The 21,989-nt window shown below is 45.6% G+C and overlaps 1 protein-coding gene across 16 annotated transcripts in view; it reads left to right on the top strand.

The window, feature by feature from the left end:
* Positions 1–21,989, top strand: part of THRB (thyroid hormone receptor beta) — a 401,819-nt gene that overhangs the window by 332,186 nt on the left and 47,644 nt on the right. The window contains exon 1 of one of the 16 annotated variants that reach the window (XM_051858878.2): positions 20,597–20,939. The exons of the other annotated variants lie outside the window; for them this stretch is intronic. Within the exon in view, the coding sequence (XP_051714838.1) occupies positions 20,612–20,939 (328 nt within the window). The 5' untranslated portion in view covers positions 20,597–20,611. Of the gene's footprint in view, positions 1–20,596; positions 20,940–21,989 lie in introns of those variants that run through there. 16 annotated transcript variants of the gene reach the window in all.

The raw sequence follows: 21,989 nt of genomic DNA, 5'->3' as shown, positions 1-21,989 counted from the left end.
AGATCCTTAAGGAGAGGCTGGAGTAGGGAGGATGCTGATATTAACTCCATATGCAGCTTCATTCTAAAGTTTTCGCAGGAGTGCATTAATGAACAACATGTGTAATTTTTGTGAAATGTTAAGATCATGCACTTTACAATCAGACATTCTTAAGTTTGCTTCTTGCTCTTCAGTTCACCAGCTCAGGGCAGGATTTTTGTTTTCTTCTGTGAAGAAATATTTTTTTCTGTTTTTAATTTTTATAAAGTGAACAAATTTTGTGCATCTCATATATACAGATTTAAGAATCAGGGCAAGACTTTAAGCTCTCTGGCCCTTAATTCACCTAGTTTTCCATGAAGTAATACTAGATGGCTTTCAAATTTGTTGTCAAATCAAAGGTAGCCTTAAGCACCCAACATGGTGCCTGAAACTTCATTGGCACTAAATAGATGGTAATTGTCCTTAGGCTGAATTGTCCTTAGATGATAATTGTCCCCTGAGCCTATACCCACTGCTGTTTTTCCATACTTTCTGACCTGGAAATACCTTGGAGAACTACGGAAACATAAATGCAGAGAAGCAAAACAAAACATCATCGACACAACGTTGGTAGAGGCTTAAACACCAGAAAGAGAAGTCCACAGCAACAACCAAAGGAGGTTTCCAGACTCTTTTTAAAAATAAAAACTTAAATAAGAAACCAAGAAAAATACGAAGTAACTCAACTGAAACTTGAGCTGGGGAAGTTTGGTTGCAGTCTCCCCTGTGTCCCTGCGGGAGGAATCCGGAAACACAGGGAAAATGCTGGTCTGGGCGAAGCTGCAGAACAGCGGACCTCCGGGATGGGGACAGTGGGCTCAGCACACGTGTACCTTCAGAGTCAGGGGTCGGATTCCGGTCCTGCCACTCTCAGCCACTGCTTAGATCACTCTGTCCGAGCCTCAGCTTTCTTGTCTGTAAGATGAATGGGGAAAACGAAGGCACTCTTGAATGCTCACGTGGCACGCGGTGGGAGGTACTATTCTCCTACCGACGTCTGCAAAGACTACAAGTAGCAGATTGGGTCTTAGAGCTACAGATCACCTGTGGGTGTGGATAGCTAACTGCTCAGCACCAACAGGGCTGACGTTTCTAAAGCCAAGAACATTCTGACTGCAGAGGACGCAGATCCTGTCATACTTCTCTTTCTTCCAATTTTTTTAAAGTGTTTTTATTTGAAAATCAGAATTACACAGAGAGAAGGAGAGGCAGAGAGAGAGAGGGTGGGAGGAGTTCTTCCATCCACTGGTTCACTCCCCAGATAGCCACAATGGCCGGAGCTGGGCTGATCCAAAGCCAGGACCCAGGAGCTTCTTCTAGGTCTCCCACGTGGGTGCAGGGGCCCAAGCACTTGGGCCATCTTCTACTACTTTCCCAGGCCACAGCAGAGAGCGAGATTGGAAGTGGAGCAGCCAGGAATTGAACCGGCGTCCGTATGGGATGCCAGCACTGTAGGCAGTGGCTTTACCTGCTACATCACAGCGCTGGCCTCTCTTTCAATTTTTAAAAAAATCCCTTCTTCTTTGTGTATTATTACTAATAATAATTTATTTGAGAATCACAGAGAGAGAAAGAGCTCCCATCAGTTGGTTCATTCCCGAAATTCCCACAATGGCCAAGGCTGGATGGAGGCTACAGCCAGGAGGCAGGAACCCAATCCAGGTCTCCCACGTGCATGGCAGGAACCCAGTTAACTTGAGCCATCCCCACTGCTTCTCGGGGTCTGCATTATCAGGAAGCTGGAGTCAGGATCAGGAGCTGGGAATTGAACCCTGGTACTCCGATGTAGGATACTGTCACCTTAACTGGTAGGCCAAAGGCCTGCCCTGCACTTGATACTTCTAACAGGTAGTCTTCATACAAGATCACGTACAGGCGAACGGTTAATTTATTGACTTTGCATGGAAGTTGAAAAGTTCTTGTTGGGAAAGTTGCTGTGGGTGACCACTGTCATTCATAGTCTTCCCTTCCCCGGAGTATCTCCTGCGAGGTGCCCTGGGGCCTGTAATTGCATCGCTGCCCTTTCTCTCTGATCTTTCAAAATGCAAACCTCCTGGATGGATATCTTGTCAAGTCGTTAGCATCTCCAGGTGGGTATGGAAAGAAAGAGGTCAAGGGTGAAGTTAGCAGTTGAAAGAAAAAGAAGATGAGGAGCAAGACTGCCAGGTACCACTGTACAAGTCCTCAGGTTGTCTGCTGTAAGTAAGAGTGCCATTAACCCCCTGGTCAAGATTATGACACAACATCCTGAAGACAAACGCCACCTATCTCATTTCTCATCAAGGGCTGATGCTGAACACAGATTGAAACCACAAAGAAGCTACACAAATTTAAGTAAAGGTGTGAATGGCCGTCACAACATCTCGAGAATCCTCAGGTTCCACAGCTGGCCTCCTGCACAGAGCCTTAGGGGTGCTGCCCAGCACCCAGCAGGTACATAGAGAATGTTCAGAACAGACCACTGCGGTTTGATTCTTGCCTTTGACACTTACCAGTTATTTAACCATGGGTGAATCGCTGATTCTCTCCAACCAAGGACATAGTCAGAGATTAACTGACCGCAAAGGTAGAAAGGACAGGGGCTGGCGCTGTGGTACAGCAGGTTAAAGCCCTGGCCTGAAGCACCGGCATCCCATATGGGTGCTGGTTCTAGTCCCGGCTGCTCTGCTTCCCATCCAGCTCTCTGCTATGGCCTGGGAGAGCAGTAGAAGATGGCCCAAGTCCTTGGGACCCTGCACCCACGTAGGAGACCGAGAAGAAGCTCCTGGCTCCTGGCTCCTGGCTCCTGGCTCCTGGCTCCTGGCTCCTGGCTCCTGGCTTCGGATCGGCGCAGCTCCGGCCATTGCGGCCATCTGGGGAGTGAACCAGCAGATGGAAGACCGCTCTCTGTCTCTGCCTCTCTCTGTAACTCTGTCTTTCAAATAAATAAAATAAATCTTTAAATTAAAAAAAGGACATAAATCTACATTCCATTTTAAAAGTCACTCTCCAGGGACAGCCTTTGGACCTAGCAGGGAAGACACCCCTTAAGACTCCCAGGTCCCGCATTGGAGTGCCTGGGTCAGAAGCCCAGCCCTGGTCCTGACTCCAGCTTCCTGCTAATGCAGACCCTGGAAGGCGGCAGTGACAGCTGCAGTGGCTGGTTTCCTGCCACCCACGTGGGAGACCTGCGTTGAGATTCCAGCTCCCAGCTTCAGCCCAACCCAGCGTCAGCTGTTGTAAGCATTTGGGTGAATGAACCAACAGATGGGAGCATGTTTCCTCCCACCTCTCTCTCTCACACACACAAATAAATAAAAATATTTTTAAATAAAGTAGCTCTCCAATATGATGACCGTATTTCCCCTTAGGAAGAAAACAAGGCAAAAATACTCAGTACTTAGGCACAGAAACCTAAGCTAGTGATTACCATGAGAGCATAGTATAAACTCCAGAACAGACTACGGGCTGAGCGGCCCTACACCATCACGTTCCATGTCCTAGCTCCTGGGGACGTGGGCGTCCAGACTCCATTTTCAGTTCCCCAGACAGTGTAGGCTTCTTCTCCCCCTCCGTTTCTGAAAACTGACATAGTCCCCTGAAGGCGCTGGTGGCCGGAAGTGGCTTCTATCCTTAGTCCTCCGGGACAGCGAGGCTTTGGGCTTCTGAGCAGCCTGGAGATGCAGACACAGCCTCTCGTAGTGGCCTTGCAGAGCGAGCAGGCGAGTTCTCCGTGCCGGGCAACTGCTGCTCCCGGGCGCAGGACCTGCCCTGGCACAGAGCTCGTGTCTCTCCAGTCATTCTGTCCTATTCCTGACTCTAACAGTAAGCTGTCTTTCCAGATTCGTCTTTCAGGTCTGGACCAAGTCAGACTCCTTGACTGAACCAGAATTGATAGGATATGTGCAGAACTAGAAGCAGCCAGAAATCCAGAACCAGCCAAGTTACGGGAATGAGATGGGAGTTGGAAATTCTCTATGCTCCAGGGCCATTCTCCAAGGCATTGGCCTGACCCAGGATTATAACCTTTGATGAACCTCTTTTCCCATGACATTTGTCATTAGTGGCTTATACAGGAGACTTGACATTATTAAGCTTTACCACATCTTTTTAAAATAGAGAATAATGCTGCAAATAGGACCGTTTAACTCAGTGATCTATATTATAAAGCCACTTGGCATTTGAGTGTGCTTTGGTTGATGGTGTATTAGTCTAGATGGCAATAGTCTATGAGTGGTAGATTTTACCTCTGCTCCCTATAGTTGCCCCATAATGAGCAGTTGTAAAGGCCATACTATTTTAAGTCAAGCCTCAGAACTAATGAAAAGATACTTATTGGGCTCTTTGTTTGCCTAGCTTGTGGAAAGAACTTCTTATAATAAGCCTAAGATTTAAAGCTAAAGGTCAGAACTGTGTAAGTAAAAGAAGCTCCTGCCCTGTAAGAGGAAAAAATACATGTTAATCTTTGCAGGAGTCTCAGCTGAATGTGTTTCCAAGGAAACAGGTATCTGCAATGGGTTCAACCCACTTAATATTTATGAGCAGACAGCCAGAATGGTGCTTTCTTGTTATGCCTTCTTGGTCACATATGATATGCTCATTCCTAACTTTCCTTTGGATTGATTGCTCTATTCTTGAGTCCCATTTCTTCCCCCAAAAGGGAAAGCAATGTCTATTCTCTGAATTCTTTTTCAGACTTTGCAATGTAAAGGATAGAAACCTGGTGACCACCACTAAAAAGTGAGAAAATGACACTAATCCATCTGACTCACTTTCCTGAATGAATTGAAGGCAACTTTGATCGCACTTGTTTTATTACAGATTGACTCACTTTGTCAGTTGTGTCTGTTTCTGAGAATTGAGCTGGAAAGGCTTGGCCAAGGACCAAGTCTTCAAATTTGAGTAAGCTGTAGGTTTTCTTGGAATTCCTTCTAGGGCAGACTTAAAAATTCCTTTTTATATATTTTATTTTAAGGTAAACTCAGTTTTACCAAAAAGCCACCCTAGTGCAAAGAACTCCCATATCCCCTTCACCTGGACTCACCGGTAATGGTCATTTTGTCCACCACTGGCTTGGCTTTATCACCTTGTGTGTGTATATATATTTTTTTCAGAACCATTTGAGAGTAAGCCAGCACCTTGCCCTTTTCACTCTAAATACTTCCATTTGTCTCCTAAAATTATAGAAGTTGTCTTAGACAACCCTGGTACAATATCACAATCAGGAAACCTGACATTTATGTATGCTATTACCTAATCTACAGATTTCATTTAAATCCTGCAAACCTTCATCTCCCACCCTTGGAGAGGGAGTCGGGGCAAGGACCAGGGCTGTATCTAAGCCATTTCCTGTGACGTCAGTCTCCTGGAAGGGGCGGGGCCAGACCACCACCAGTAGTCCTTCTACCAGTCTTGCTTTTCTGGTCCAGGCTCTGGGATCATGCATGCTCTCTGTTCTTTCCTGTCTCTGTGGTCTGCTGTCTCCCAGCCCTACCCCTGCTTTATTTAGGTATATTTGGTATATGCTCATGGTGTACCAGGTGAGGTTTTATAAATGTATATATTTTGAAATTGTTGACCAAGAAAAATAACATTTCCATCACCTCACATCCATGTCCTTTTTTGTATGTGTGAAAAGAACATTTAAGGCGCTATCTCTTGCTGTTTAGCTGTACTATACATCATGATTAACTGGAGTCACCAAGCTGTACAACATCTCCAAGTCTTGCTCCTGCCCTCTACGTAAAACTTTTTGTACCCTTTCACCAACATGTGCCCCTCCTATTGCCAGCCCTCACCCAGCCACTGGTAACCCCATGCTGGTCTCAGAGTCTATGACTCTGGCTTTTTGAGACTCCACACACAATGATCGTGTAATGCCACCTCTCCATGCCTGGTTTGTTTCACTCTGCATAAAGTCCTCCAGGTTCATGCTAATCTCCTCTAGTCTGGAACAGACTCACAGCCTTTCTTGGTCTTCCATAGCATGGACATATTTGAAACACTGCAGACCAACTGTATTGTAGAGTGTCTCTCAGTTTAGGTTTGATTGATGTTTCCTCATGATTAGAATCAGATTATGCATTTGGGGCAGACGTGCTGAAAAACTGTCACATCATGCGATGTTTGCTCCTGTAAAAATGTGAATGTTGCTGTGTAAGTCAGAAATCGGTCCCCACCTCACAAACCACCTGTGCTGTGTGTGAGAAGGCAGGATCCTTGGTGGTGAGCTGGTCTGCTCTCCCACTGGGTTAGAAGAAAGTGTCATCCCTACAAGTACCATTCCAGTGCCCTGAGGGTAAGCCCCTCAAGAGGAAAGTTACTTGTTCCTCTGTCACCCCCGACATTTTTAGGGTTGGATGACAGGGTGACCCCCACCTGGAGAACAGGTTTTCTTGCAGCAGGGTCTGGAGCAGACCCTTCACTCCCTGCAGGCTCTTCTGAGGTCAAGCGGACACTGCACTTCCTTCTCTTCTCGTGCTTAGTCCGGACATTCTTTGCTTTCCACAATCCAGTCACCTTAATGTACACAGCTGAGACTGGAGTGTATCTTAGGTTAAGCGATATGCACTGTGTACCTTTCTAGAACATTTAGGCAGTTGAAGTTAAATAAAGAATTTCATGTCCCTATTTCTAGATTTGGATGTCAGGGGTGTCAACATGAAGTAGGTCTTATTTTTTTTTTTTTTTTGAAAGGCAGAGTGGACAGTGAGAGAGAGAGACAGAGAGAAAGATCTTCCTTTGCCGTTGGTTTACCCTCCAATGGCCGCCGCGGCCGGCGCGCTGCGGCCAGCGCACCGCGCTGATCCGATGGCAGGAGCCAGGAGCCAGGTGCTTTTCCTGGTCTCCCATGGGGTGCAGGGCCCAAGCACCTGGGCCATCCTCCACTGCACTCCCTGGCCACAGCAGAGGGCTGGCCTGGAAGAGGGGCAACCGGGACAGAATCCGGCGCCCCGACCGGGACTAGAACCCGGTGTGCCGGCGCCGCTAGGCGGAGGATTAGCCTAGTGAGCCGCGGCGCCGGCCCGTATAGGATGCCTATTAAATGTCAAAACCATTGTACTCCAATAGCCACTCAACTTTCAAATCAAAGCATTCAATGAATGACAATGAAATAATTATCTTAACACTTTGAATCCAGGGAAAACATATCTACTTACTATAGTTGATTAACAATCCATAGAATGAGTGACTATGCAATATTCATGCAAAGCATAAATGATATTCATAAAAAACATAAAATATTTGAAAGCATATATGTTTTCTAAAGTTAAAGGGAAGCAAACAGATTGACCATAATAAATATATTAATTAATGAGGAACATCTTTGAAAAAAGAGATAAATAATTAAAGTGAGCTGGCGATTTGTGCTGATACACAGAATAAGTTGCCCCCAAACTTTCAAAACATTAAGGAAGTAGGACAAGTGAGTTCCATGCGGTAGACATCATCATGATCACCTACTCCATGTTCTAATTAAAGGGCCACCAAAACTAACATGCTGTCATCTGTCATGTACTGTGATGCCCACGCCCCATCAGCCTACATCAGAGTCGTTAAAAGTTTGCTGATTCATGAAAAACACTGTTGGCTTAGAAAAGAAATCAATATTAATAACAGCAATCTGAAATCCCTTTTTAAAAAGATTTATGTATTTGAAATGCAAAGGGACAGGAGACAGAGAGAGAGAAAGGTCTTCCATCTGCTGGTTCACTCCCTAAATGGCCACAACTGCTGGAGCTGGGCTGATCTGAAGCCAGGAGCTAGGAGCTTCTTCTGGGTCTCCCACATTGGTGGGTGGGGGCCCAAGCACTTGGACCATCTTATCTGCTGCTTTCCTAGACACATGGTTAGAGAGGTGGATCAGAAGTAGAGCAACCGGGACTCAAATCAGCATTCATGTGGGATGCTGGAGTTGTAGGTGGTGGCTTAACCCACTGTACCACAGTGCCAGCCCCCTGAAATCTCCTTCAAACATCCTTTTCTTCTTTCAATCCCTAGCCTTAATGACATTATTCTCTCTATCCACTTCTGTGAAGGTAGCCTTCTCCTTGGGTCTTAGATTGGAGCTCTTTTTGAATAGTATCCTTCTCTCAAATCACAGGGAACTTGATGCTTTGCCTTTGTCATAGGAATCATTATTTGATCTTCATGCTGGGGCTCTCATATGCAAGACACTGTGCTGGAACTCTTCCGTCACCAGAAATGCTCAGCCAGACAGCCCTTGAAATAGCACATATGGGCCTGCGAATTTCAGGCCCTGTGACCCACTGTGGAAAATTTCAGTGGAACAGGTCCTGGCTCCCTTGAAGGACAGTGGTGAAGATTAAATGAAGCGATGCGTATCAACACCCAGCACAGACTCTGACACGTAGATATGTTTAGTCCCAGGGTCCAAGGTCCCTTGGAGACATCCTTGTTTACTGGGTGCCTGTATGTGCAGGTCTGGAGGGCGCAGGAGGACTAAGCACCCTCAGCACAGAAGGGCAGTGGCTGAATCTGCAGATGCTGATGAGATCACCTGGTCACGATAGGGCTTCAACATGCATATATGCAAAAGCCTGGCCTGGCTTTCAACATTTGGGCTCTAAACTAAGCTAATCTTTTCATTTCAACTTCCCTGAATGTCCTGAAGTCCCCTCGTGTGTATGGATAAAAGAGGGTCGATGAAGCAAAGGATGGAACCAAAGGGAAGCAGCCAGCACTGGGTGCCGGCATCCCACATCACAGCGTCGGTTCAAGTCCTGGCTGTTCCACTTCTGATCCAGCTCCCTGCTAATATGCCTGGGAAAGCAGCAGAAGACTGGTCAGGTGCTTGGGTCCCTGCCACCCATGTGGGAGACCCAGATGGAGTTCTTGGCTCCTGGCTTTGGCCTGGCCAAAGCTGTTTCAGCCATTTGGGAACTGAACCAGTGGATGAAAGATTCTATCTCTCTTTCTCAAGAAAGAAAGAGAGAAAGAAGGAAAGAAGGAAAGAGAAACAAAGAAAAGAAAAAAAAACAGGCAGAGGACATTATCCTTGAAGAAGATTGAAAGAGCTATTCCACGAGAGAGGAGGCAGTGAGCAAAGTTTCCACAGTACAGGGCTCCTGCTGTGCCCTCAGTAGGCTGTGCTGCGGGGGTCGGGTGGAAGGTGAGTGCTTGTGCTCCAGGATAGCATCCTGCCCAGAGAACAGAGATACAGAAGTTACCACCCCCTGTGAGAGTCTTCAGTGACAATAACAAAGTTTGCTACATACTCATAAACTCTAAATACTGATAGTGCTTGGTCACCAAAACCCAAAGTAAAGGCCAGGAAAGGTGAGCTGAGCTGGGCACAGGGAACACGCCACTTCTTCTTTGCTAATTAGGCCTAAAATGGTTCAGATGAAGGCCAAAGCCAATACACCTGCCAAGACCAGGTGGAACAGACACAAAAGGAGATAGAAAGGAGCTTGAGTTTCCAGGACTCAAGGCTGGAAAAGCTGGTGGAGATCAGCTCATGGCACAACTTCAGCCCTCCTCAGACGCCATGGTTCTTGAACTTTAGCTGACACCAGACTCTCTGCAGGGCTGGGAAGCTCCATCCTGCCCTGGGCCTGCCAGGTGTGCGGTGGGCTGAAGAACTGCATTTCTCTGGCCAGCACTGTGGCTCACTAGGCTAATCCTCCACCTTGCGGCGCCAGCACACCGGGTTCTAGTCCCAGTCAGGGCGCCGGATTCTGTCCCGGTTGCCCCTCTTCCAGGCCAGCTCTCTGCTGTGGCCAGGGAGTGCAGTGGAGGATGGCCCAAGTGCTTGGGCCCTGCACCCCATGGGAGACCAGGAGAAGCACCTGGCTCCTGCCTTCGGATCAGCGTGGTGTGCCAGCCGCGGCGGCCGTTGGAGGGTGAACCAATGGCAAAGGAAGACCTTTCTCTCTGTCTCTCTGTCTCTCTCTCTCTCACTGTCCACTCTGAATTGCATTTCTCAGCAGTCGGGGGATGCTGCTGCTGCTGCTGCTGTTGAGCGAGGTTCCCTAACCTCCAGACTTTGGAGTCTGCTCTGTGATCTTTGTGGCTGAGTTCTTTACCTCACTCACCCTCTGAACTGACACAGTCCCTCTCGTGAAAGGCTGCCGTAACCAGGCTTGAGGTGCCTTCTGTGTGTCTGTGCTCGGGCAGCCATTGCACTGCAATGAAACAAAACAGACAACTTGCAGGACTGACTGCCAGAAACACAGGGTCCACGTGGAGGAGGCCACCAGGACTTTCTTCTAGAAACTTCTCTGTAACTGGGTCTGGCTCTACCACGTGAGCCTAGGGGTGTCTTGTTCCCACTGCACTGTTCTCGTCATAGCCAGCCCTGTTCCACTGCCCCAGATCAGAAGCCAGTCCTTTTATACTAATAAACCACACTGCTGCTTTTTCAAGCACATGTTTGTAAAAACACATTCTGCTTGGTGATAGATTATGGGCAAGTTTTCCCCGTGGTACCCTTTTGTAGAGCTGTAGCAGTCCAGAACTATCCAAAAGCTTTTTTTTTTTTTTTTTTTTTTTTTTTTTGACAGGCAGAGTGGTCAGTGAGAGAGAGAGAGAGAGAAAGGTCTTCCTTTACCGTTGGTTCACCCTCCAATGGCTGCCGCGGCCAGCACGCTGCGGCCGGCACACCGCGCTGATCCGATGGCAGGAGCCAGGTACTTCTCCTGGTCTCCCATGGGGTGCAGGGCCCAAGGACCTGGGCCATCCTCCACTGCACTCCCTGGCCACAGCAGAGAGCTGGCCTGGAAGAGGGGCAACCGGGACAGAATCCGGCACCCCGACCGGGACTAGAACCCGGTGTGCCAGCGCCACAAGGTGGAGGATTAGCCTAGTGAGTCACAGCGCCGGCCCAAAAGCTTTTTATTAAATACCAAAAGAGAAGAAGTTAGGAAAAAATTTTAAATTTTAAAAGAGGAAAACTTTGCACTTCTATTCCTAATGACACAGAAAGGCCCTGGTCTTGTTCTGTGGCCAATCAGGGAGTCCCACTTCCACGTGTCCAGGTGCCATTCCTGGCCAGTGTCTTTCTTCAAAGGAAAGACCAAAAACAGGGCACTCCCCTTCTGCAGCGTCCAGGGCTCCTCCTGTCTGCTCCTGGTGCATTGTCAGAAACACACCTTCCGTCCAGGTGGCAAATCCTTGCAAACAGCCTTAGCGCCAGCCTACACATCCAACAGAGCACAATACTGGGTTTCTCCAAGTCTGGTTCAAGGAGCACTTGTTGACAGATGTTACAGAACACACAGGGCTCTGTAATCAGGTGTGTTTGGGAAATGTTGCTATACAAAATCAAACAATTCAGTGTATAAAGAGCAGTAATTCTGTCTGTGTGCAACTCTCCCAGGCGAAGGTACACAACACATTGCTTTCAGAACTCATCTGGCCATAGAACCTCTCTGTATTGTTTTTTTCTTCAAAGCATCTCTTGGGGCAGGTTTTATTGGACCACTTTAGGAATACTGTTTGACTATTAATACGGTAGACACAATGTTCAGTTAATGAGGATTATACAGCTACAGTCATTGAGAGGGTGACTCATGCTCACTAACCCACCTGGGGCCGAGGGAATAAAATCCTCTGAAGTGGTTGGAGTTCGGTATGGTCCTTGCGGTTTCAGTCTCTGTATAATTTGATGGGAATCCTGAGGATGGGGGGAGCAGCCCCAGGCCCGGGACAAGCCCCTGAATCCCCTCCTTCCATAGCAGGTTCTAACTCGAAAGCACTCAGCCCAACTGAGCAGCTGGAGACCTCATCTAGCCTACAAGCACTGATACCGTCACAGCAGGAAAGGGGCCTGGTCCCAGAGCCACCACCTGTTTGGTGACAAGTCACGTCATCACTGTGGGACTGAACTTCCTCACAAGTCAACTACAATAAGCCTGAAACTCACAGCCTGCAAGTTCTGGGTGTCACATGCTGGGACCGTGGGGAAGCCAAGGAGTGGCCTTGGCCTCCGTGGGTCCCCGTATGTGCTGGGGTGTGAAGAGGGCTGTTGTGGGTGTGGAGCCCCAGCTCCCATCTCTGCAGTTGTAGTAGTTGGGAGTCCTCATTTTTTAAAAGCAATGAGAGAGGGCCGGCGCCACGGCTCACTAGGCTAATCCTCTGCCTGGCGGCGCCGGCACACCGGGTTCTAGTCCCGGTCGGGGCGCCGGATTCTATCCCGGTTGCCCCTCTTCCAGGCCAGCTCTCTGCTGTGGCCTGGGAGTGCAGTGGAGGATGGCCCAAGTGCTTGGGCCCTGCACCCCATGGGAGACCAGGAGAAGCACCTGGCTCCTGCCATCGGATCAGCCGCGGCAGCCATTGGAGGGTGAACCAACGGCCAAAAGGAAGACCTTTCTCTCTCTCTCTCACTGTCCACTCTGCCTGTCAAAAAATAAATAAAAATAAATAAATAAATAAAAATAAAAATAAATAAATAAAAACAATAAAAGCAATGAGAGAAAAGATTCTATCCATCAAAAGCATGCTCAGAAGTTGCTGTGCACCCCTCAAGTTTCTAATATATATATTATATTCTATGTGTGTATATATATATATACACACACACACACACACACACACACACTGCCTGACATTTAGCTAGACTTCTGGCACTTCCACAATAACAGCTGGATCCCCACCCTTTGACGTTTATGATGAGGACTTTCCTCCACGTGCGTAGCTCCTTCCGTGGACCTGGAATGTCTCAGCCCCTTTGACAACCTCTCTTGGGGTGGAGGTGATCAGCAGAGGTGATGCCTGTTCACAGTCCCATGACTTCATTTCAGGTAGGTTATATCCACTGAGCCGTCTCTGTGCTCTTGTGGCTAAGACATAAAAGAGAAAACTGGATGGATTGGTCTTGGGCACATCAATGTCTCTCCAGAACATTTCAAGCCTAAAAGAAGCCACTTGTTGCAATATATAAATTTTTCTCTTAAAAAAGTGCGCAAAGATCGTGATGTACTGAGAGCCCGTTGGGCTTCTGCTGCGCTGGGTGTCAGGGACTTTCCGGCCAACAATGGAATCGAGAGGCTCCTGAGATTCAGAGAAAGCGACGTTTCAGTTCAGTCCTGAAGGATGACAAGGGCTCTATTCTGTGAAGAGTGGGAGGGAGGGACCTTTAAAATGCAGGGAAGAGTGCGGGAAGAGTCCTTGAGGCAGCAAGAATTTCAAGTGTTCAAGGAACAACAAGGACACTGCTCCAGGGGAGTCAAGTGCGTGTGTGGAAGCTGGGGGTCGGTGTGAAGTAAGGATGGGCTACCTTTTGCTGAACAATTTTGATTTTGTTGCAACTGCAGTGAGAAGCCACTGAAGGCTTCAAACAGGGAAAGGCCATGATCTGATTGGCAGTTAAAAACATCACTCCTTGTTTGCTGTAGGAAGAACAGAAGTGGTACAAGGCCAGTGTAGAGGGCATTTGGGGTGTCCCAACGAGGGATGATCGTTTGGGCGAGGATAATGGCAGTGGGGGCAGCAGAGTGATCGGATCTTCTGGAGATCTCAAGGACTGGCTAATGGATTGGATGTAGGTGGTAGTGGGGAGGAGAGGACTCAAGCAAGGTTCCGAGGATGTTTGTTTAAGCCCGCAGGTGGCACTGAGATGGGAAGATGATGGGAGAAACAGGTCTTAGGAAGACTTAAGTTGGATGTGATGGCTGTGCAGATGCAGCTGTCAGCTGGTGGGATATGAGATTCTCATTTCAGAGGTGACATCTGGGATGGAGACACATTGGATGTCATCAGCATGCGACTGTTCTAGAAAGCTCTGAGACAGGACTAGATCACCGGAGAGCAGGGGCTGGCCAACTTTTTCTTTGGAGTGCCAGATAGTAAATATTTTCCACAGGCCATATGGTCTGTTGCACCTACTCAAGTGTTGTAGCACGATAGCAACTGGAGACAATTGTAAACAAATGAGCATGGCTGAGTTCCACTAAAGCTTTATTGATAAAGCAGGAGACGGGCCATATACTGACCCTGAACTAATGTGAACATGTGGACTGAAAGAGAAAGTAGCCCAAGACAGGGCTATGGCAACTCAGTAATCATTGTTATTATGCATATGTGAGTATATCACCTACAAGACCAGTTCATTGTAAGTGCTTGACTTCTGTATCCTAACTTCATCTATGCGGTAAGATACGTTCTGTTATCCATATTTTTCTTGTTTTTCTTTTCAACTTTTATTTAATAAATATAAATTTCCAAAGTGCAACTATTGAATTATAGCAGCTTTTCCCCCCATAACCTCCCTCCCACCCACAACCATCCCATCTCCCACTCCCTCTCCCACCCCGTTCTTCATCACGACTCATTTTCAATTATCTTTATATACAGAAGGTCAACTTAATCTATACTAAGTAAAGATATCAACAGACTGCACCCACACAGACACACAAAGTATAGAGTGCTGTTCAAGTAGTAGTTTTACTGATAATTCGCATCGTACAAGACATTAAAGACAGAGGTCCTATATTGTGAGCAGGTGCACAGTGACTCCTGTTGTTGATTTAACAATTTACACTCTTATTTATGATGTCAGTAATCACCCGAGGCTCTTGTCCATATTTTTCAAACATGATGAATAGTTTATCAATAAAATGGGTGCTGTTATCCCTATTTTACAAACAAAGTAACTGTGACCTAAGTAAATTTATTTCTTTCTTTTGCAAAGAGTCCAGAAGTTGGCAGTCCAGGGCTAGGATGGCAGTTCTGTGGCTGTAAGCAACCTAGAGCCCTCCCAGCTCGATCATTCACCATCCCTAGAGTTTGGCCCTCATCCTCGTGGCCCAAAATGGTGTCTGGAACTCCAGCCATTGTATTCACATTACAGGCAGCAGGAAAACAGAACAAAGGAGAAGAAACAAATGGCATATGCTGGTTGTCTTTTAACAGGCTTTCAAGTGTCCTAGATACCGACTTCTACCACTCCTTCTGTTACCTCTCATTGGGCAGAAGTCAGCACACATCTAGGTGCAAGGAAGACTATATATACATATAGGACATATTCCCCAAAAAATAGAAATTCTGTTACCCAAACAGAAAGTAAGAACAATAGAGGAGAAGCCAGAAGTCTCTGAGCACCTTTAAGTTTATTCATTATCTTTCTTTATGCAGTTTTTTGCAAATACGAAAGTATGTCAAAAAGGTCATGGAAAAGTGGAATTAAAAGTTAAGTGTATGTAGGTGCAAAAACATTTGAAATCCATGCATAACTTTTTCACAACGTGCATTTTCTATCAACTTGTTGAGGGCTTCTCATAAAGTTGGTGCTCTCCCGAAGACATTTCTACTCAGCTGTCTCGTATCTCAGCCGCCTACTGTTGTAGGCCTACATACTCTTCAAACCCAGCTCACAGGTCACTTCTATGAAGGCATCTCTGGCTGCCTAGGCAGATTCTTCCTGTGGCCCCATACCAAGTATATCAGACTTCCTAGTACTTTGTTCTTTCCTGGTTTGTCTCCTTCAACTTTCTCCCCTACTTGATTGGGTAACCCAAGGGCCAGGGAAACCAGGTTGAGATGTGAAAGGTCAGTTGTTCAAAACAGGACAAACAAAAGCAAACGTGCTCCATATTACTGACCATCAGGCACATGCAAGTCAAAACTATGCTGAGATATCATCCTGTCCCTATTACAGTTGCTGTTATCAAAAAGCCAGGAGCAAATGCAGAGGAGGAGGGCAACTCTTTTTTTTTTTTAGAAAGATTTTATTTAATAAATAAATTTCATAGGTACAGCTTTTGGAATATAGCATACTTCCCTCCATACCCGCCCTCCCACCCCTACTCCTGTCCCACTTCCTACTCCCTCTCCCATCCCATTCTTCATTAAGATTCATTTTTAACTATCTTTTACACTGAAGACCAACTCTACATTAAGTACAGATTTCAACAGTTTGCACCCACACAGACACACAAAGTATAAAGTACTGTTTGAAGACTAGTTTTACCATTAATTCCCATAGTACAACTCATTAAGGACAAAGGTCCCACATGAGGAGTAAGTGCACAGTGACTCCTGTTGTTGATTTAACAATTGACACTCTTGTTTATGATGTCTGTGATCACCCGAGGCTCTTGTCATGAGCTGCCAAGGCTATGGAAGCCTTTGGAGTCCACAGACACTGTCTGTTTTTAGACAGGGCCATAAGCAAAGTGGAAGCTCCCTCCTCCCTTCAGAGAAAGGTGCCTCCTTCTTTGATGGCCCGTTCTTTCCATTGGGATCTTACTCACAGAGATCTCATTTAGGTCATCTTTTGCCTGAGTGTGTTAGCTTTCGATGGGAAGGGAAACTCTTAAACACTGTTGATGGGAATGTAATTTAGTACAACCACCATGGGAAGCAATATGGAGATTTCTTAAAAAACTAGAAGTAGAACCGCCATATGATCCAATAATCCCCCTACCGAGTATAGACCCAAAAGACATGGAATCAATGTGTCCAAGAGACACTTTCTCCACCATATATATATAGTAGCACTGTTCACAATAGTGAAGATACGGAACCCACCAAGGAATCCAACTTCAGACGAATGGATACAGAAAAGACGATGGAACACCATTCAGCCATAAAAAATGAAAGATGTTATTTGCAGTAAAATGGCTGGAACGGAAAGATATCACTTCATGTGAAATAAGTCAGGCACAGACAAATGGCCTATTTCTGCCTCATATGTGGAAGCTTTAACAACTCATTGTGAACACAGAATGGTGATCACTGGTGGCTGAGAGTGGTGGGAGGGGTGGAGGGAGTTTGGATAATGGGCACTAAATTAGGTTAGAGCAAAGGAATAAGTTCCGACTGTTACAGCGCATAGAGGGAGGCTGAAGTTCACAATCCCCTAGTACATATTGTAAGCACAGTATATACAACATTGTAATCCTGATATATATTGTAAGCACAAATGGAAGAAAGAAGCTCCAAGCCTCGGATCACAAAGTAACATCAAAGAAGAAATGTTTGATTACCCAGATTTGATCAGTGCACAGTGTATATGTCTATTGAAGTGTCACTCTGCACTCCACAAATATGTACGATTTTTGTTCATCTAAAAATTGTTTTAAAAGCACAGAGGGAAGTGTGCAGTGAAACTGCAAATGGGAGGAGTACTCGGGATGCCCCAGTCCACGGTGAAGGGGCTGGAGTCAGGCACTCAGTAGAACAGTGGTTCTCACGTTCTGCTGCTAATGCAAATAACCTGGAGAAGTTTTAAAAACCTTCATGCTAAAGTTTCACCCCACATTAATTAAATCAGACTCTCTGAGGGGGAGCCTTAGCATCAGTAGTTTTTAAAGTTTCTCAGGTGATTTTGATGTGCAGCCATATTTGAGAACCAACACAGTGAAAAGTAGAGGGAAAGAGAGAAACGATTCTCCTCTTTGAAGGACTTTGAATGCTTGCTGTTTACCTCCTTGGCTTTCTGAACACAGGAAGTTAGTCTCGTCCTTTGGGGTTCTTTCCTGCGAGCCATACACAAAGGTGTATTTACATAATGAATCAGTATTGATTGAAACACCTCTGATGAGAACTATTAAAGCCCTCCCAAGTTTATTTAAGGCACTTTGATGCACTGTGGGTCCAATAACTCTTAAGCTTTTCTTTAAGTAACTGAATTGGAGCTGTCAGTCAAGGGAATGAGAACATAACCTTGCTGAGGCTCACCTCATTTGTGACCCACAGGATGTTCAGATTGCTCTATCGACTCGCCAAGGAAGCCGCACAACTGGTCACAGGCAACAGATGTGACTGCATCGATCAGGATGCGGGCGGCCATGTTTCAACTTCAGTGTCAGTGCCGAGCTCCAGTCTCAGCCAACAGTAATAAGAGTAACACGCGTTCATGCCAAGTAAACAGCATTCCCACTTGGGATGAGAGGGAAAGTTTTGGCATTCCAGAAAATGTTGTTCTGGTTGCTACGAAAGATGAAATTACTGAGGAAGTGGATTCTCTTAAATATGGTTTGAAAGGTTTTATTTTTCTATTCAAGTTATTTCTGAAGGAATTCAGAGTTGGTTAGAGTCAATAAAAATGTTGACGCTCAGAGATTTTCCAAATGTTTAGTAAAAATTAAGGGAAAGGTTTTCAGGAATTGGTCTTCCCTGTGTCGTTGCAAGGATGTATGTCTAGTGCCGGGGGTGAACACTAATTTTTAAGCACAGTTAGAGATTTCTGGAAATTGTTTTTAAGTGTTCCTTTGGAATGAAAATTGAGGCTATGAGTTTAGTTGATTTTGCAACTGGTGAAAAGCAAGAGATTGCCTGGATTTGTGCCTTCTGTGAAGCAGAGAGGGAGCCAGGAAGTGCACTGGGCAGAACTACAAAACGGGATGGATTCAACACACAGCTCCCAACCAGAAAAGAGGCCTTGGAACATGCGCGCTTGCCAGGAAAGAAAACCGCTTTATTGAAAGGTTAATTTTCAGATTAGTTTTTGGAAATTTGAGATAAATAAATGAGATCAGACCAAAAAAACATAAGGCCTGGATCCTTTTTCCTAGGGTTTGCAGAAAATAGTGACTGCTTCCAATAAAATGTTTTGACATTTTCAGTGGGGAGGAAATGTTAATTGTAATGTTACATATATGTGTTCCTAAAAACATTTGCAAACAAATCATTCATTTGTTTTAGGAGTAATCAGAGAGGAAAAACATTACTAAGATGTCAGCTGTGTTCTTTATTCTTTAGGGTACCTTTCATGCTTTCTAGGCTGTTATAGCTCATTTCCTGGGTTCAAGTGTACAAACTGGGAAGTTTCCTTTCCTTGTTTTGTAGCTCACTTGCAGTTTTGTGAAGAGTCCTGTGGCTAACCATCCACCCAGGCTCGCCTGGGGTTCCTCTCATATTTTATCTCATCCTTTGCCTGTTCTTTAATTCTTCACCATCTTCCCTGGAGGCAATGGCCCCTTTACTGCATTTACAAAAACATCAGCACATAAAAACTGCACAGCACTGATCCACCTGACCTTGTACACTTAATACATGTGCGAGTAAGCCACTTAGGGAAAGAAACCAGAGTTGGGTTTTTTCTTTTTTAACAGACGTCCCTGTGGCTCCTACCTCTTTGCTCTGTCCCCTACAGACACTTCATACTTTGTTGAGTGATTTTTATGCCCTTCTGCCATATGCGCCTGCCCTGGTACTCCATAGTGCAATGGTGATGAGAGCTGTACAGCCAAAGCAAAGGGCTCGGTCTGGAATGTCACAGTGTTGTTCTGTCTGTGGTCCCTTAGTAGGGACATACCAACAAGGTCACACATTTGTGGAACAGCAGTAACCCTGATGTGAACATCATGGTTGGAGGTTGGAAGCCCAGCCCTGCAAACAGTTTCTGGAAGAGAAGGAACTCTTGGCTTAAAAGCAAGCAGCCCGCCCCTACTAGTATTATGAACTGGACCACATGCCTCTATGTGGACACACACACTGGCCACCATCCACAGGGAGAAATGCCGTTAGCATCATCTTAGCAAGCACTGACTTTGTGTTTTTTACCTTCTTCTTTCTCTTACAGAAAATCTTTGTCCCTTTTGGATCACTGTCTTTAAATGCCACGTGTGTAAATACTACTGAAACAGCATTACAGCTTGACGATGATCTTACAGTCAGATTTGAATGGGAATACAATGACAACTATCCGAGTATACACAGTGTTCCCATCCTGATAACCGGGCAACTATTAAGCATAAGCAGAACAGGAAAATCTCCGTAATTTAGGGATATTCCCCATCCAGGGGTATTGGCACACACTGTCTCAGGCTCTTGTAAACAAAGCATGAATCCAGAATTGGGCAAAGTTCATTTAAGCTTTAGGGCTTGTGTAGTTTAGTGCTACCGAAGTAGAAAATCATCCGGTTTGAGGAGCGGAATAGGGACACCTGCAACATTTTCCCAGTGTGGCTTTCCTTGGCGCGGTTGCCAAGCCGGCAGGCTCATTGTTATAGGGGAAGATGGTTGGATACTGCTATTAAAAGCCAACCCATAAACACTCAACAACAGATTCAGCCACTAACATTTGTACAACTGGATTAATGTTTTGGAATCAGCTCATTACTCCTGGATTTTCTCCGGTTCATGCTAATAAACTAGATTATTGATTTTTGGATTGTCTGTGCGCCACGGGTATTCTCTAAGATGTCTTTATCATGTTTCATGCTTAAGTTGTCAACCAAACTGACATAACAATGAGTAATCATCTTCTAATCATGTTGAAAGGGGTTAAAGGCAGCATGTAAGTTGAATCTTCATAGCATCGGAGTACCAGGAACCTGCCCGCCTGTCAGCCCCCTGTCTGGGTGGAGGTCATTCCCACCTGCCTACCATCTTCCCCAGGAATTAGCTGCATGTACAGCTTAAGACCTTTAGTCATAAATCTGCTTTCCAATACGTTTGAATGGCAGGAGAGCTCAAAAGACACCTCCGTGGAAATAGGATTTTAGCACATCAGGTGCTATTGCACAGGAAAGCCGGCTGGGCTGCAGTGTGGGGGTGGTGTTTATGTGTCCTCGCCTCTGTTTCATGTGTATGGATGTATGCTTCTGGGCGTATATGCCTGGCTCCCAGGGGGCCTGGAGCTGCTGCATGCATGTGTAGAGGGTGTGTATATGTAAAGTAGAAACTGAACCAGGATACCAAAATGAACTACTGTATGCAAGAAATATATGAAGTGCACCCAGCTGCCGGCAGCAATCGCTCCATGCAGCCCTCTGGTTCCTACGCGTGTCTGGAAGACAGTCCAGGTTCCAGTGGCTGTGGTGCTCAGGCTGTGCCCAGCCACAACATATATATGGAACAGGCCTGGGCACTGAATCAGCCTTACACCTGTAGTTACCCTGGAAACATGTTTAAAAGCAAGGACTCTGACTTGGACATGGCCCTGAATCAATACAGCCATCCTGACTATTTCACTGAAGAAAAGCCTACTTTTTCTCAAGGGCAGTCACCGTCGTACTCTCAAAAAAAAGGTAGGGACCACGTTGCTTCCATTGGGTCAAAGTTTCAGTGTCTGTTTCCCGTTTTGTCTGAAAGTTGCGGTTTGCATCTGCTTCGTCGGATCTTTGAATTTGAACACTGAATATTCGAAACTAAAATAAATCCGCACTGAGGGAGGTTGCTAGGTGATTGAAGGACTCTGCGAACACAGAAATTCTCAAGCACTGTTTTCTTTATATATGAAAGCAGGATTGAGTTGGTTTCTAGGCTGTATTTTGCATGGGTTTGGGACTGTGTGTGTGTGTGTGTGTGTGTGTACATCTATTCCATAGTGAGTATTGCCGCCTTCTTTGCTGAAGAAAATACGTAAGTGGCTTCCCCTTGCTGGAGAGGTGTTGTGGCATTGGCAGTGGGATAAGTCTCCCCTGTTCGGGTCCAGATTAAAATTTCACTTGACTCTTCCTTGATGTTTCAATGAAAGTCTGTTTTAGTTAATGACTAAAATATTTCAGTGATCTCTTTGACAGGTCTATAATGATACGTTATGATTTGTAAATGTTCATTGCCATAGATTTGCTAATCCAGGCAAACAAAAAGAATCTATTGGCAGCTATATAAACTTGTGAGAATGTAAAATTCAAACAGGAGTCAATATGCTTTACCTTGCTACTGTGTCCCCAAGTATAACATGCCTGGAATTGTGTCGAATGAACTCTTTATATGATAACAAACGAAATGCCCTTCAGATAATCCAATATTAAAACAAAGTACAGAATCCATTTACCTTCTTAGACACTGTGACTATCTAGTACTATTCAGTGTTTCCGTGTTCTATCAATAGAGTATTTTGTGTGTTACCAAAATTAAAATAGAAGTCAACAGGTAGTGTTCAGGGACTTGGTGGCAACTGCTAGACAGAAATGCTTTTGAAATATCTTAAATTCTACTGCAGGTGTTCCAGGAACTTGATTTTTCTGTGTATGCCCTACAGGTTATTGCATAGGGAACCAACTTTATGGATTTCCATAACTGCCAAAATATGATGACCTTCGATCTTAGAAGGAAAATTTCTCTGTGACATT

Source organism: Oryctolagus cuniculus, chromosome 4 (assembly GCF_964237555.1).
Source record: "Oryctolagus cuniculus chromosome 4, mOryCun1.1, whole genome shotgun sequence".
Lineage (NCBI taxonomy): Eukaryota > Metazoa > Chordata > Mammalia > Lagomorpha > Leporidae > Oryctolagus > Oryctolagus cuniculus.
Note: the sequence above shows the minus strand (reverse complement) of the source record. Positions and strands in the feature narration are given on the sequence as shown.